At 48.4% G+C, this 16,083-nt stretch overlaps 1 protein-coding gene across 1 annotated transcript in view; it reads right to left on the reverse strand.

Annotated features, from left to right (window-relative positions):
* Nucleotides 1-3,837: 3,837 nt before the first annotated feature.
* PIK3CB (phosphatidylinositol-4,5-bisphosphate 3-kinase catalytic subunit beta) overlaps nucleotides 3,838-16,083 on the reverse strand; it is a 222,917-nt gene continuing 210,671 nt past the window's right edge. The window contains exons 24-25 of the mRNA XM_073581310.1: nucleotides 8,530-9,843; nucleotides 3,838-4,907 (exon numbers count right to left, since the gene is read on the reverse strand). Coding sequence (XP_073437411.1) covers nucleotides 9,706-9,843 — 138 coding nt within the window. The 3' untranslated portion in view covers nucleotides 3,838-4,907; nucleotides 8,530-9,705. The remainder of the gene's footprint in view (nucleotides 4,908-8,529; nucleotides 9,844-16,083) is intronic.

The following is a 16,083-nucleotide window of genomic DNA, read 5'->3' on the forward strand; positions in this document are numbered from 1 at the left end:
AAACGGTACCGGAGATATTCGTGTCCGTGTGTGTAATACTAGCAGCACACACGTGGCAACCGTGTGCCGCATCAGTACCACACGAACGGCCGCCGGGGAAGAAGTGTTACAGTAAGCATTGTTCCCCAGCGGCGGGTGCTGAAGACGACTCTCATCATTCTCCCCTGCTCTGCTGGCTATCGCCACTAATAACAGTGACAGCAGGAGCGGATAATCGGGGTATTCCTCACCCACCTGTTATGATTAGGTAACCGAGGATAACGGGAATAGGCGAGGCAACCAGATAACCAGAGAGGTTGGTAACTTAGCGGACTGCAGACCCCTAAACTGACAACACAACTAGAATTGGCCGTGGGACGTACCTATAATGCCCTAAACGACTCGGCACAGCCAAAGAATTAACTAAACCTAAAGAGAGAAAGGGGAAAGCTAAACTGCCCCGGAGTAGAACCCCAAAGGAATAGATAGCCCCCGAACGTATATTGCCAGTGAGACAAGATGAGGCACAAACACAGGCAGAGAATAGAGTAAGCAAATGATGGGGCCCAAACTGTCTAGACAGAATAGGACAGGAAAAGATACTGTCTGCAATCACGCAAAAAACCCTAAGAAAAAATCCAACACGTCTGATATGCAAAAATACTGAGGCCACACGACCTTTCCCCCACTAAATCAGAACTCTGGTGTAACTGTACGCAAACAAAAGATACTGATGTAACAGGGGATTAGAAATACTGCAAAGACTGACATAAGCTGAGGCAAATGAAACAGAGTCAAGCACAGGTCCCAGCAGGGAACCAGGCTGGACTCACACCAGCAAGGCAGAAATCAGAGAAAAGCAAAAAATGGATCAAATGCAAAAAGATTCAAGCAGACAAATAACTTATCTGAAAGATGCAGGACGAAGTAGGAGGCAAGCAAACTTCCAAAAAGCTCAGGAAGAAAACCAAATCACCGTCAAGTGCTGAGGGAAGGTTGCTTACTTAAATCACTCCAGTCTGTAACACCTGACCTCCAATCATCCTGCTCAGGTGATTGACTTCTGTCAGCCAGACCAGCTCCATTACCAGCAGCAACCACCAGAAGGAGCCCAAACTCAGAAGCCAGGTCAAAAGTGTTCACACCAACCGCCTGTGATATAACTAAATATATGATTGAAAAACCCGGCATGAGTTCCCCCCTATTTTCTTTAACCAACCAGGCAAAACTCACAGCTGGGGGCTGTTATTCTCAGGCTGGTAAGGGACCATGGATATAGGCCCCCCCAGCCTAAAAACAGCAGCCCGAAGCTGGCCAGAGAATGCACATCTATTAGATGGGGCCATTCTGACGCTTTGCCCGGCTCTTCCCACTTGCCCTGTAGCAAGTAGGGTTGATGTCACCTTTGTATTGTCAGGTGGCATCAAGCCCACGGGTTAGTAATGGAGAAGTTTCTATAAGACACCTATCCATTACTAATCCTATAGTTATTTGGTAAAGACACAGCCAGAATAAAGTCGTTTAATTGAAAAAATGACACAGATGCCTTTAATATTCTCAATTAAACCATACTTACTGCATCGCCTAATTTCAACGAAGCCCTCAATCTCCTGTAATAAAAATAAAAAAGCAACAATATACCATACTTGTCTGTCGTTCTGTCCCACACCGTAATCCATGTCTGGGGGATGAACAGTTTTCAACCTGGACGGTGCCAAAATGTGACCGTCCCGGCTGAAAAACACTGGTAAATGACGTCACTGATGCTGTGCTCCCAGTCGGGCTGAACTGCAGTGACCTCTGGACCATGGGAAAATGCCAGTGATGAGTTAACCCCAATTCAAGCTCAGTGTCTTCACAACTGATCGCAGAGAAAAATTCTCACAGTGATCTGCTGTGAAGACACTGAATTTGAACTACGGTGACCTCATCACTGACTTTTTCCTCTTGAGCGGATCGCCGGCAGAGCAGGGGAGAATGACGAGAGCCGTTTTCAGCACCTGCCGCCGGGAAACAGCGCTTACTGTAGCGCTTCTCCCCCGGTGCCGATGCATGTCCCACAGATGACATCAATGTTTGTTCTTTGTGTGCACGTGTGTGGGACGTTTTGCAGCGCGTGCTGACGGTAAAAAATGGACATGTCGAAGTGTGGGTCACTCGGACACACGGTCAATGCAAAATCACAGATATGTGCACACACCTATTCACTTGAATGGGTCTATGTGTGTCAGTGTCTCCGATACGTGTGAAAACTGTCACCACACATATCGGAGACACAGACGTGTGAAAGAGGCCTAAATCGATGTGGTTCTTTGAACTTGGTAACAAAAAAATAATTTTTTCCCACAAAACTGCTTTAGGCAAGTTCCCACAATGACTTTCTGATGCTGTGTATTTTTACCGCACAAAAAAGCAGCGTCTTACGCTCCCAGCAAATTGAATGTGTTTTATAGAAATCCCCTGCCCACTGTGCTGTGAAAACAGACCTGCTGTGCGTTTTGGAAATCCACAGCTGGTGAATTTCTTCTGGAGGGACACAAAGTTATGTGTTTGTATTTTCCTCATAGAATTAGATGCAAAAATTCTGCAGCTAAAAAAGCATAGATTTTTAGTGCACATCCTCTGTAGAAATGGAAAAAAAATCTGCAAGTAATCCGCATATATTTGCCATTTTACCAGAAGAAATAGTCCAGCACATTTGACTATTTACCCTAAGGATACAGCGGTTTTTTAGGTGTTTTTGGAGAAGCTCAAAACTCCTCAAAAGCTTGGGAGTTTCCGGGCAGTTTACACTCCAAGAAAATTTTATATATATATATATATATATATATATATATATATATATATATATATATATATATATACACACATACATATACACACACACCTTTTGGACATGTGCACACTGAGTCATAAAAGGTATATATGTACACATACACGCCCAAAGTATGTGTGTGTGTATGTATATATATATATAACTGCCTTGTAATGTTTTAATTTCCTGTTCTGTCCAGATGTCACCGTATCTCCTGCTGTAATGTCAGTATTGTCTTTTGCTTCCTCCCCTGCCCAGGAGCTGGGGTATGTTCTGTATACGGTCAGACACGGGGTGAGAGAGACAGAGCACAGGGGGGAGACAGCTCAAATGGGAGAGCACATGAGGGGAGAACACAGCACAGGAAAGAGAGAGACAGCAGACAAGGGATAGCACATGGGGTAGACAGGTGAAAGAAGAGAGCACAGACAGGAAGTCAGCACATGAGGAAAGAGAGTGGATAGGTGGGTGAGCACATGTGGGGGAGAGGATTCTCAACGTTGCAAAGCCTGCCCCCATCGTGACATTACCGCCCTCCCGATGCGATAGCATTGGGCCTCCATCTAGTGTATATATACTGTAAATATATATATATATATATATGTTTTGGAGTTTAAACTGCCCAGAAACATTATATATATGGTATATATAGTTTGCGAATATGCACAAAAAGTCTTTTTCAGGTGGATTATGGCTGTAACCCCCTGAAAAAGTGCTATAGAAACTCCAAAAAGAATGAACACATGGACAGAAATGTAAAGGCGACTTGTTGTGCATATAATGTTCAGTCTTTTGTCACTTTTCACTACTTCAGGCTTCAAAAACTGAAAAGCTGCTAAAAGAAGTGACCAGTCCATTCTTCTGGCAGGTTCTGCTTGGAAGCCGCCACTACATGATATGTTGATTTAAATACAGAATGCTGGTACTCCGGCGTCTATAACACATCGTGTGTACATACCCTGATAGAGAAAATCCATCCCATAAACAATTTGATAAATAGCTTAAAAAAAAAAAGTAACACAAATCACAAATCAGCCGCGGCGTCCAGAACATCGGTTACGTTTATTCAGCATCTGAATCAGATTATTGTCCTGTTTACAGTGTAAAATCAACGCGGATACATTCTCCGTAAAACAGTGGATTCTTCCCTCCCATGTACACAAACTTGTTTTCCAGTGTAAGACATGTGCAAGGCGGTGGCCGCGGAGCCTCCGGTGCGCTGCGCGCTATGAATGAGGCCGCTGCCAGGCACGTATTCTGTACAAAATACAATATTCTATTGCCTGGGAAATCACAGCCAAGCCGGAACGCCCGGGCGCTCAATAAATATCAGAGTCATGTGACAACTGTCAAATCATAATAAAATAGTTTCTTCTCCTTAAAAATGAAAAAAAAAAAAAGTTGGAATAAATAAAATGTTTCAATTATATTCTGCCTTATGTGAATGTAACTAGTAGTGAGTCACATTGCATTCAGTCTGGAGTCACACAGGCATAACACAAATACAACTGGCAGCAGGTGTGACTTAGGGTAACCGTCGTTTTATTTTATTTCTTCATAGATCAGTAGTACACAGAGAAATCGAAAGCCTGCTTATGTCTTCTCCTGGAATCATCTTTTACTCTTAAAATTTTCAATTAATGGGTAAAATCTGTGTTCAAGTTAAGGGTAATTCGTCAGCAGGTTTTTGCTGGGTAATCCAAGGGTAGGATGATGTACCAGCTGAGACAAATTTCAGTGATGTGTCACATACTAGGCTGGGTGCTGCAGTTTCAATGCAGACTGTTTTATCAGCAGGAGATTATTACTACAGGACAACAGCTCTTGTGCATCTTGGTCCAACCATATACCAGCACTGATTAGCATTTTTCTATCAATAGTTCTGAGCGCTGCTACATGTAAAATCTCTGAGCTGCTGCACTCAGTAAATTGTGATTTTTTTTTTTTTTTACATTTTAATGGTCTTCTGTACGATCTCGAACCATGGCAACTTGATGAATGAATGATTCGGAGGAAGATCAATGTTGTGCAAGTCTAGAAAGGTCCACCAGGGTCTTCTCCACCGTTCTCTTTATAGCTTCAAGCCATCAGGGTTGCTGAAGACCTAAAGAGACTAAGTGATACATCGCTGGAATCAGGGTATCTTTCTCTAAGTTATACTGCTCTCAGATGAGGCAGTAAATACCTTGTGACAGATTCTATTAGTCATTAGTAAGACAAGAAATGACAGCTGGTGCTTACAACATTCCATGGAGAAACGTACCTGTCATTTCAAGAGAACTTGCTGCAGATTGCTCCTAACCCTTACTACCCCTTATCTCTCCATAGAATGTTAAACGCACTAACTGCCTATCTCAGGATTCCGAACATCAGTCTACAGATTCCACCCACGAACTGAGAGTGATCGATCAATCTAGAACGGCAAAGAAGCAGATTTCTCCAATCTATATATATATAAAACTGAGTGTATGTATGTATGTGTATCAAGCCCTGCCCACTCCGCATAGCCACACTCACTCCACACGCAAAGCTCTTTATAACAAAATATATAATTATATATATACACACACATATATATATATATATATATATATATAATCAAATAAATAATATATATATTTATTATCTAATATATATATATATTTCATAGGCACATCTTCTTGACCACAACAGGTTACACTGCCTGTGTTGCAACCAATCACTAAGCATCTTTCATTTCACCAGAGCTGTTTAAAAGATGAAAGCTGAGCTGTGATTGGTTGCTATGTGCAACAGTTTTCCTTGCAGACAGTTGTGGTAACTGAAGCCTACTATTCTTATCATTTATATGGTGTTATCGTCCTTCCGTAAAGCTGGAAATAACACAATCTATTACCGTGCTGACACAGACCACCCTCTGACACAGACCACCCTCTGACACAGACTGCAGGGGGAGCCCAGAATCAGGAACTTCTGTTTGTCTGGCATGAAGCATCTCATTAACTTAAAAATTCAAACACAGACTAAAAAAAGAAACACAAGACTGATTTCTCCAACCCAGGTATCATTTTAACTAGTGTGACAGCGCCAACCTGACAATGTTGGCTCTGATGGGATGATGTGGGTGGGATATTAGTAGTAGTAGTCCGGTGGCTCTGCCTGACAGGATGATGTGGGAAATTAGGAGTAGTAGTCCAGTGGCTCTGGCTGACGGGATGATGTGGGATATTAGCGGTAGTAGTCCAGTGGCACTGGCTGACAGGACGATGTGGGATATTAGGGGTAGTAGTCCGGTGGCTCTGGCTGACGGGATGATGTGGGATATTAGGGATAGTAGTCCGGTGGCTCTGGCTGACTGGATGATTTGGGATATTAGGGGTAGTAGTCCGGTGCCTCTGGCTGACGGGAAGATGTGGGAAATTAGGGGTAGTAGTTGGGTGGCTCTAACGGGATGATGTGAGATATTAGTGGTAGTAGTCTGGTGGCTCTGGCTGACGGGAAGATGTGGGAAATTAGGGGTAGTAGTTGGGTGGCTCTAACGGGATGATGTGAGATATTAGTGGTAGTAGTCTGGTGGCTCTGGCTGACGGGATGATGTGGGATATTAGGGGTAGTAGTCCAGTGGCACTGGCTCACAGGATGATGTGGGATATTAGGGATAGTAGTCCGGTGGCTGTGGCTGACGGGATGATGTTGGATATTAATGGTAGTAGTCTGGTGCCTCTGGCTGACTGGATGATGTTGGATATTAGGGGTAGTAGTCCGGTGGCTCTGGCTGACGGGATGATGTGGGATATTAGGGGTAGTAGTCCGGCGGCTGTGATGGGATGATGTGGGATATTAGGGGTAGTAGTCCAGTGCCTCTGGCTGACGTTGGATATTAGGGGTAGTAGTCCGGTGGCTCAGGCTGACGGGATGATGTGGGATATTAGAGGTAGTAGTCCGGTGGCTCTGTCTGACGGGACGATGTGGGAAATTAGGGGAAGTAGTTGGGTGGCTCTGACTGGATGATGTGAGATATTAGTGGTAGTAGTCCGGTGGCTCTGTCTGATGGGACGATGTGGGATATTAGGGGTAGTAGTCCGGTGGCTCTGTCTGACGGGATGATGTAGGATATTAGGGGTAGTAGTCCAGTGGCTCTGACGGGATGATGTTGGATATTAGGGGTAGTAGTCCGGTGGCTCTGGCTGACGGGATAATGTGGGATATTAGTGGTAGTAGTCCGGTGGCTCAGGCTGACGGGATGATGTAGGATATTAGGGGGTAGTAGTCCAGTGGCTCTGTCTGACGGGATGATGCGAAATATTAGGGGTAGTAGTCCGATGGCTCTGGCTGATGGGATGATGTGGGATATTAGGGGTAGTCCGGTCGCTCTGACGGGATGATGTGGGATATTAGGGGTAGTCCGGTCGCTCTGACGGGATGATGTGGGATATTAGGGGTAGTAGTCCGGTGGCTCTGGCTGATGGGATGATGTGGGATATTATAGTGAATGTGGCTATGCGGAGTGTGCTGGGTTCTACACTCAGCTTTATATATATAGATATAATCATTATAATTTGTTATAACTAACCACAGTTTGTTACTATGCCCGGCGCCGGGCTCTTCAGCTAGTTACATATATTACAAAGTTGCTTATTTTCATGTCTCCTACTGATTTATGAAATAATAATTGAAACGACAAACACTCTAAGGCTAGTTTCACACTTGCTTTTTTTTGCAGCGCGTTTTTCCCGCAAAAAAACGCATTGAAAAAACGCATACAAAAGCATACAACTGCTGCGTTTTTTTCAAGCATTTTTATGAGCATGCATGAAAAAAACGCAGCATTTTTATGCGTTTGTATGCGTTTTTAGTGCGTTTTTACCGCGTTTGCGTTTTTTTCCAACATTAGGTGGCCCCTCACACTAACCCAAACCATGACTTTACTAACCCTAACCCTGACCCTAACCCTAACCATGACCCTAACCCTAACCCTGACCCTAACCCTTAACCAAATCATACTTAACCCTAACCCAAACCCTAAACCCTAACCCTGACCCTAACCCTGACCCTAACCCTGACCCTAACCCTTAACAAAACCATACTTAACCCTAACCCTGACCTTAACCCTAACCCTAACCCTGACCCTAACCCTTAACCAGACCATACTTAACCCTAACCCTGACCCTTAACCAAACCATACTTAACCCTAACCCTGACCCTAACCCTGACCCTAACCCTTAACAAAACCATACTTAACCCTAACCCTGACCCTAACCCTGACCCTAACCCTTAACCAAACCATACTTAACCCTAACCCTGACCCAAACCCCAACCCTAACCCTGACCCTGACCCTAACCCTAAACCCCCTTAACTAACCCTAACTCTAACCCAAACCCCTAAATTCCATGGTTAACAAAAAAAAACGCATGTGCAAAAAAACGCATACATGAGCATGCCAGTGCGCACATATGCGCATCCATAGGCTATAATGGCCATTTTTAGCGCAAAACGTGCGCATATGTGCGCATGCGCTTTTTTGCAGGGCCAAAAAATGCAACATGCTGCGTCTGGAAAATACAAACGCACACCCCAAAAAAACGCAGCGCATGAAAATCGCATACATGCGCTTACAAGCGCGCAGGTATGCGCACCCATGTTAAATATAGGGGAAAAAACGCATGCGCACATATGCGTTTTTTTCCAGCGCTAAAAAACGCAAATGTGAAACCAGCCTAAGTCTCTTACATTGCATATTCATATCAAGTGTCACCTTATGGTCGTAGTCTTCCATCTTGGCAAAGGAATCAAGCGCATTCGGCTAGACTCATTTAGAAGACGAGATCTCAGTAGGTCAGGAACTAAGCAGAAATGTGAAATCACAGGGATATCCTGGAGGAGTGTTGCTGCTGAGGCATGAATGATATGACAGCGCAGCATTGCAGTAAAGCAATGCTGTACCTTGCTTTATGGCAGCATTGCAAAAATGTGGAAGCTAGAGCTGTAAAATCTAAATTTTAGAGATGAGATGTGCGGAAATGTAGCCCTGCATGTATGGAATTCATAGCATCATATGAAGTGGCTTTACAATGACTCTCTCAGCAATATATAGATGGCCTGCCACTGGTACCACCCCGGCAAAAGTGCTTTGGTAAAGAAGTTCTGGTTTTCCCTCATTCAAGTAGTCACAAAGTTATCACTGGTTCACCAGGTGAGGTACAGTAGCCATGGAAGCGTTAACACTGGCTGGTAAAGCCTGCCCCCTACCGGTGAGATGTATACACATGGTACTACGGTAGCACGTGCTAAGGCAGGACAGCAACCAGGCTATAACTATATGTAGTGATCAGTCTGCTAAAAAAAACAAAAAACAAAAAAAACAATTAAGGAGCAGACAAGCAAAAGTAATGGAAACTGGATCCAACAAACTGCTCCCTGGATGGGAATGACACTAAAGTCCCCAATTAGCGAAGACACGGCAGTGCAGAGCTGACACAGTTACCAGGACTCAGGAAGACGTCAAATAATCGGAGAATATTGGTAAGGGCTGACACAATCTCATTACAAAAAAAACACAAGTCGATTAAGAAAATAGATTATCAAACAAAGGTCTCAAGTAGGCCATCAAAACTGAAAGTGTGCAAATCCATGGCCTCGCTGAGGTACAAGGAGACCCTCTGCCTCCACTCCTCACCCAGCGGTCCTGGTCATATCCCTTTCATGTCCATCAGAAGTGACCGCACCGATCTCTGCTGTACAGTAATTGGCAGTAATATCTTTGTGTTGAGTACAAAAAGTCTCACATTCAGTTCTTGCATTGTAGTTTCCCTGGATCAGGGTGAGCGACCACATCCAGTATTCACATCGCACATTCAGGCACCATTCCACTATGGAAGCTGACGGCCATCCGTCCCATAACACAACCAAGATACAAACGTGGAGCCTGCCGCTAGGACTTGTAATCCTTCCGCACAGTGTGGGCCATCCAGTTCACTTTGGTAGACCAACTCTCCTTTAGAGCTTCATCAAACTTCTGTCTAAACTGCTTAAGTGCTTCTTCTTCCGTCTTTCCCAGGGCCAAGCAGTCCTGATGATGGAAAATGAGAACATCTCAGTAACAAAATATGTCAGCGAATGACTGCGACTACAGCAGTTATGGGGCTTCAATCTTATGTGCACCTTTGGGGAGAATTTGGTGATGAGCAATGCTCTTACAAGCATAATAGAGACCATGTCACAAGTGAAAACTGATAACTACGTTGCTCGTTAAACAATTAAACTTTGGGACCATGGCCAGGAGAATCCCCAGATCTTGAAAACCTATGGTCAATCCTCAAAAATCGGGAGGACAAATAAAAACACAGAAATTGTGATAAACTCCAAGCACTAATTAGGCAAGAATAGGTGGTCATCAGTCAGGGTTTGGCCTAGAAACTGGTATCCAGCTGTCAGGGGACGAAGGGCAGAAGTCTTCATAAATAAGGGACAACACTGTAAATATTGGGCCTTCACATAAGCATGAAGTATTGGTCAAAGTATAAAAACCTCATGAAACATGGATTTTTGTGAGTACTCACCGTAAAATCCTTTTCTCCGAGACGCTCATTGGGGGACACAGAGACTGTGGGTGTGTGCTTCTGCCGTCTGGAGGCTGACACTAAGTATACAAAAAAAGAGTTAGCTCCTCCTCCGCCGCATACACCCTTGCCCCCAGACCGGGCGTAACTCAGTTTAGTGCATAAGCAGTAGGAGAACGCGCCTTAAACTCAGGCAAGAAATTATACGTCTGGAAAAGGGACCACCCTGATCCTTACATAAGGATTTTTATAACTTAAAATAAGCAAAAGCCAACTGGCTAGTAGGGTGGGTGCTGTGTCCCCCAATGAGCGTCTCGGAGAAAAGGATTTTACGGTGAGTACTCACAAAAATCCATGTTTCTCCTTCGTCTCATTGGGGGACACAGAGACTGTGGGACGTTCTAAAGCAGTCCCTGGGCGGGATCTTAGCTCACCCAATCCATGCTATTTTGCGCCCCTGATTAGAGGTGCGCAACTGCTGCCTGGAGAATCTTTCTTCCCAGGCTTGCATCCGAGGATGCCTGGGTATGTACGTTATAATGTTTGACAAACGTATGCAAACTGGACCAGGTAGCTGCTTTGCACACCTGTTCCGCTGAAGCTTGGTGTCGCAGTGCCCATGAGGCACCCACTGCTCGAGCCGAGTGTGCCTTGATCCCTGCCGGAACCGGCGTGCCACTGATTTCATAAGATTCTTGAATCGTCAGGCGAACCCATCTGGCCAAAGTCGCTTTGGACGCAGCAAGCCCCTTCCGCCGCCCTTCTGGGATCACGAATAGCGAGTCTGTCCGGCGGAAAGATGCTGTCCTTGTCACATACCTCCTAAGAGCTCTTACCAGATCCAGTGTGTGCAAAGCCTTTTCTACCCTGTGCACCGGTGCCGGGCAAAACGAGGGTAAGACAATGTCTTCGTTGATATGGAATGCAGAGACAACCTTCGGCAAGAAGGGAGGAGCTGGCCTTAAAACTACCTTATCCTTATAAAAAGTCAAGAACGGCGGTTTACAAGATAAAGCCGCCAATTCCGAAACCCGCCTAATAGACGTAATAGCTACCAGAAAAACGACCTTCCTGGACAGGTAAGGTAAGGAGACTTCTTGTAAGGGTTCGAAGGGGGGCTCCTGAAGGGCCCTGAGCACCAAGTTCAGGTCCCATGATTCCGTCGGCGCCTTATAGGGGGGTACTAAACGTGCGACCCCCTGCATAAACGTCTTAACCTGCCAGACCGAAGCGACCTTTCGTTGAAAAAGGACCGACAGGGCCGAGATTTGCGTCCTGAGCGAACTCGGAGCCAATCCTGCGTCCAGCCCTGCCTGCAAAAAAGCCAGTACGTTGGGGATTGAAAAAACCAGAGGAGCCACTCCGCGATCCCTACACCAACGGAAAAAAACTTCCCAAGTCCGATGATATACCTTCGCCGAGGAAGGCTTTCGGGCACTCACCATCGTGGCCACCACATCGCGCCTGAATCCTGCCTGTGTTAACAGCCAAGATTCAATGGCCACGCCGTCAAACACAGGGCCCCTAAGTTCGGATGGTAGATCGGCCCCTGGGACAGCAAGTCCGGCCGATCTGGTAGACGCCAGGGTACGTCCACCACTAGCTGAACCAGATCTGCATACCAGGCCCTCCGAGGCCAGTCTGGAGCTAGCAGAATTGCTGGAACCTTCTCTCTCCTTAACTTTCTGATGACCCTTGGAAGCAGAGGTAGCGGGGGGAACAAGTACGGGAGACGAAACTGGCTCCATGGAAGCACCAGAGCGTCTGCTGCGATCGCCTGCGGGTCGAGCGACGAACCTTTGTACTTTGGCGTTCTCTCTGGATGCCATAAGGTTCACGTCTGGTGTCCCCCACCGTTGGCAGATCTGTTGAAAAACCTCGGGGTGCAGGGACCATTCCCCTGCCGCGACCCCCTGTCGGCTGAGAAAATCTGCCGCCCAGTTTTCGACTCCCGGAATGTGCACCGCTGAAATTACCACGTGGTTCTTTTCGGCCCAACGCAGTACCAGCCCAACCTCGCGCATGGCTGCTTGGCTGCGCGTGCCCCCCTGATGGTTGACATATGCTACTGCTGTAGCATTGTCCGACTGAATGCGCACCGGCCGGTGTCTCAGGAAACACTGAAAATGTCGCAGGGCCAATCGTATTGCCCGTATCTCCAGAATGTTGATCGGGAGAATTATCTCCTGAATGGACCACCGCCCCTGGGCTGTGTGACTCTGGAAAACTGCTCCCCAACCTTGCAGGCTTGAATCGGTCGTCACCACCAACCACTGTTCCGGGGGAAAGGGTTTCCCCTGGGCCAGAGACGAGTCGCGAGTCCACCATCGGAGTGATCGTCGGACCAGCGGAGACAAATTGCACCGACAACTGAGGGATAGCAGCCTTCTGTCCCATGCTGACAAGAGCGCATGCTGAAGCGGACGGAGATGGAACTGGGCAAACGGGATTGCCTCCATCGCCGCCACCATTCTGCCCAACACACTCATGCCGTACCGGATGGATCTGGAGCCTGGCTGTAGAAGGTTCCGTACCCCCTGTTTGATCTTTCGCGCCTTGTCCTGAGGGAGGATCACCAGCCCCCGGGAGGTGTTGAAAACCATGCCTAGGAATACGATTCTCTGGGCTGGAACCAAAGACGACTTGTTCCGATTGATCAACCAGCCTAGACGCGCCAGGGTATCCAGCGTGATACTGACATTCTCCTGGCACGCCTGAAACGACGGCCCCTTTACCAAAAGGTCGTCCAGGTAAGGTAGTACCGTTATGCCCCGAGCATGCAGGATGGCCATAACCACCGCCATTATCTTCATAAAGACTCTGGGAGCAGTGGCCAGACCGAAGGGCAGAGCAACAAATTGAAAATGTCGCCCTCCGATCGCAAAACGCAGGAACCTCTGGTGTGGAGGAAAAATCGGAATGTGCAGATATGCATCCTGCACGTCGATCGAGGCCAGGAACTCCCCTGGATCCATGGCTGCAATGACCGAACGGAGGGATTCCATCCGGAACCGCCTGACTCTGACGAATTCCTTCAGGATTTTTAGATCTAATACTGGCCTTACTGTCCCGTCCTTTTTGGGGACCGAAAACAGGTTGGAGTAAAAACCTTGTGTCTCTTCGCTTTTCGGCACTGGGACAATGACCCCGTTGCGCTGTAGCGTCATTATGGCCTGTAACAAACCCTCCACCTGCGATTCTGTTCCGGAAAGCCGGGAACGGAAGAATCGCCGTGGCGGGAGTGCGAGAAACTCTATCTTGTACCCGGACGATATCAATTCTGCCACCCAAGCGTCGCGTGCCACTGCGACCCAAATGTGGCTGAACCTTAGTAGGCGTCCGCCCACAAGGTCGTCAGTAGGTACGAAGCGCCTCGAGTCATTTTGCTGGAGGCTTTTGGGATCTGGCCCCCCTTGTTCTGGGCAAACGGCCTCGGCCTCTACCCAGCGGATTGGCTCTGTAAGAGGTTTGCCTTTCCCTAATCTGACCATCATTTGCGGAGGTGGATGCTCTGGCCGAAGTCCCCCTCCAGGGGTTACGAAAGGGCCGAAAACTCCTCTGTGTCTGCCTGAATGCTGGCCAAGTCCTCTGCTGCGGGAGGAAACTACTCCTCCCCCCTGTGGCTTCTGAGATAAGCTTATCAAGCTTCTCACCGAACAACCGATTGCCCTGAAAAGGCAATGAGGTCAAGGACTTTTTGGAGATAGAATCCGCTTTCCACAATCTCAGCCATAATGCTCGCCTGACTGCGATCGCATTTGCTGCTGCCACCGCAGAACACTCGGCCGCGTCCAGAGAGGCGCTGACGAGAAAATCACTTGCCCCTAAGATCTGATTTGTCACCTCCAAGACCTCCGCAGGCAGATCTCTGTTTTGGAGGGCATTCTGCAGAGCGTCCGCCCATGAAACCATGGCCTTAGCCACCCAAGTAGCCGCAAAGGAGGGGGCTAGGGCCGACCCCGCTGCCTCATACACCGAGCGGGCAAGCCCCTCTATAAGGCGATCAGTTGGGTCCTTGATAGAAGAACCGCTGGGTATCGACAATAGCGATCTGGACGCTAAACGTGATACCGGTGGGTCCACTACTGGCGACTCCACCCATCCCTTATGGAGTTCAGGAGGAAACGGATACTTAGCTTGCAGCGCTTTTTGCATTGCAAAACGCTTATCCGGGTGTTCCCTATGTTTCTGAACTAGCTCCTCGAACTCCGGATGCGTGGCAAACCTTCTATGCGGTCGCCTGGTCTTTTTGAAGGAGACCTTGTGACCTGAGGCCGTGGACACATCGTCCTCGATCTCTAATGTCTGGTTGACTGCCTCAATGAGGCTGTCCACCGAGTCTTGGTATCCCAGGCTTTCTGGATTCCAGGCCTCCTCCTCCTCCTCGCCCTCATCCTGCTCGCTTCCTGAGCTCGGCGACGGGGAACGAGATACCCTAATACCTGCCGCCGAAGCCCCAGAGGGTCCGGCCGACGGGGAACGAGCTCTCTTGCTATGAGCTTGTCTGGTGCTGGAGCGGCCTCTAACGGTCGGAGGGTCCTGAGACGTGGACGAGCTGTCTTCCGCTGGCAGACCTCCATCCTTGTCCCTGCCTGGGCCTTGGAGAGACTCAATTGCCCTTGTAAGGGACATCATAGAGTGTGATAAAGACACCGCCCATTCTGGAGGGTCCTGACCTCTGGGCTCTGCAACAATGGGGGGCTCCTGGGCTCGCTCCGACTCGCAGGCTTCACAAAATTTACCCGGCTGCGCTTTAGGCAGCCTGACCCCACAGGAAACGCAAACAGCGTATAGGAAAGAGTGAGCTTTCCCTTTGCCAGACATATTGCAAGGTAGGGTAGGAGGAGGAGGATAACCCCTTCCTTGACTACTAGTGCGGCACTCGCAACGGGGTTGCACTTACCCACCGGTAATGTCCCACCTTGCGTCTCTTCCACGGGGCGTGCGGCGTTACTCGCCGGGGCACTCGCACTCCGGGAGATAGGGGGCGGCTTCCGGCCCCACTTCGGCGAGGAAATGCAAGGAGGGGGGCGGGAGGTCCCCGGTAACTGTGCGCGCCCGCCGCTCTCCGCCCCCGGAAGTTAGTGGGCGGGGCTTCCGCTACCCCCGGAAGTCGGCGGGCGGGCGCGCGCTCACGGATCTCCCCATACAGCGGGGGCCGCGGCCGCCCGCGGGGCTCCGGCCGCACTCCGCGTGCGGCGTTACCCGCCGGGGGCAGCGCCGGGTGAGAGGCGGACTACCTGGTCCCGGCCTATTAACAAAAGGTGAGCCGGGCCGCCGAGGGGGCTCTCTTGAGGTGCTTCTCAACCCCATCCCTGGGCAGGGAGGGGGAGGCTACTGTACCGCTCTCCGCTCTCCGCTTCAATCCCTTGCTTACCTGCGCCTCCAACTCCACCCCTGGACTCACTACCTAGGGGTGGTAGGGGCATTTCCACGTTGCAGGAGAGAACAACGTGGAGGATCACTCACACGTGCTCGCCCGTTGGGGACGATGGGGAAACCGCAATCCTCTTATCAGGATGCGTTGCCGCCTCTTTACAAAATAAAAAAGAAAAATGGTTGTCTGGGGAAAAGTCCCAGATGTGTCCCTCGGTGCGGGAGAGAAACACGTGGAGGGTTATTCACACGTGGTCGCCCGTTGATGATTTGGGGAGATCGGACCCTCTCTATAGGATCCGTCGCCCCTGTCTTATCTTCATAGAAAAAAAGAAAAAATCTAGTCTGGAGCTCCAGACTGCGTGTGCCTCCAT

This window comes from Dendrobates tinctorius, unplaced genomic scaffold (assembly GCF_039654945.1).
Source record: "Dendrobates tinctorius isolate UK_male_01 unplaced genomic scaffold, ASM3965494v1 ptg000069l, whole genome shotgun sequence".
NCBI lineage: Eukaryota > Metazoa > Chordata > Amphibia > Anura > Dendrobatidae > Dendrobates > Dendrobates tinctorius.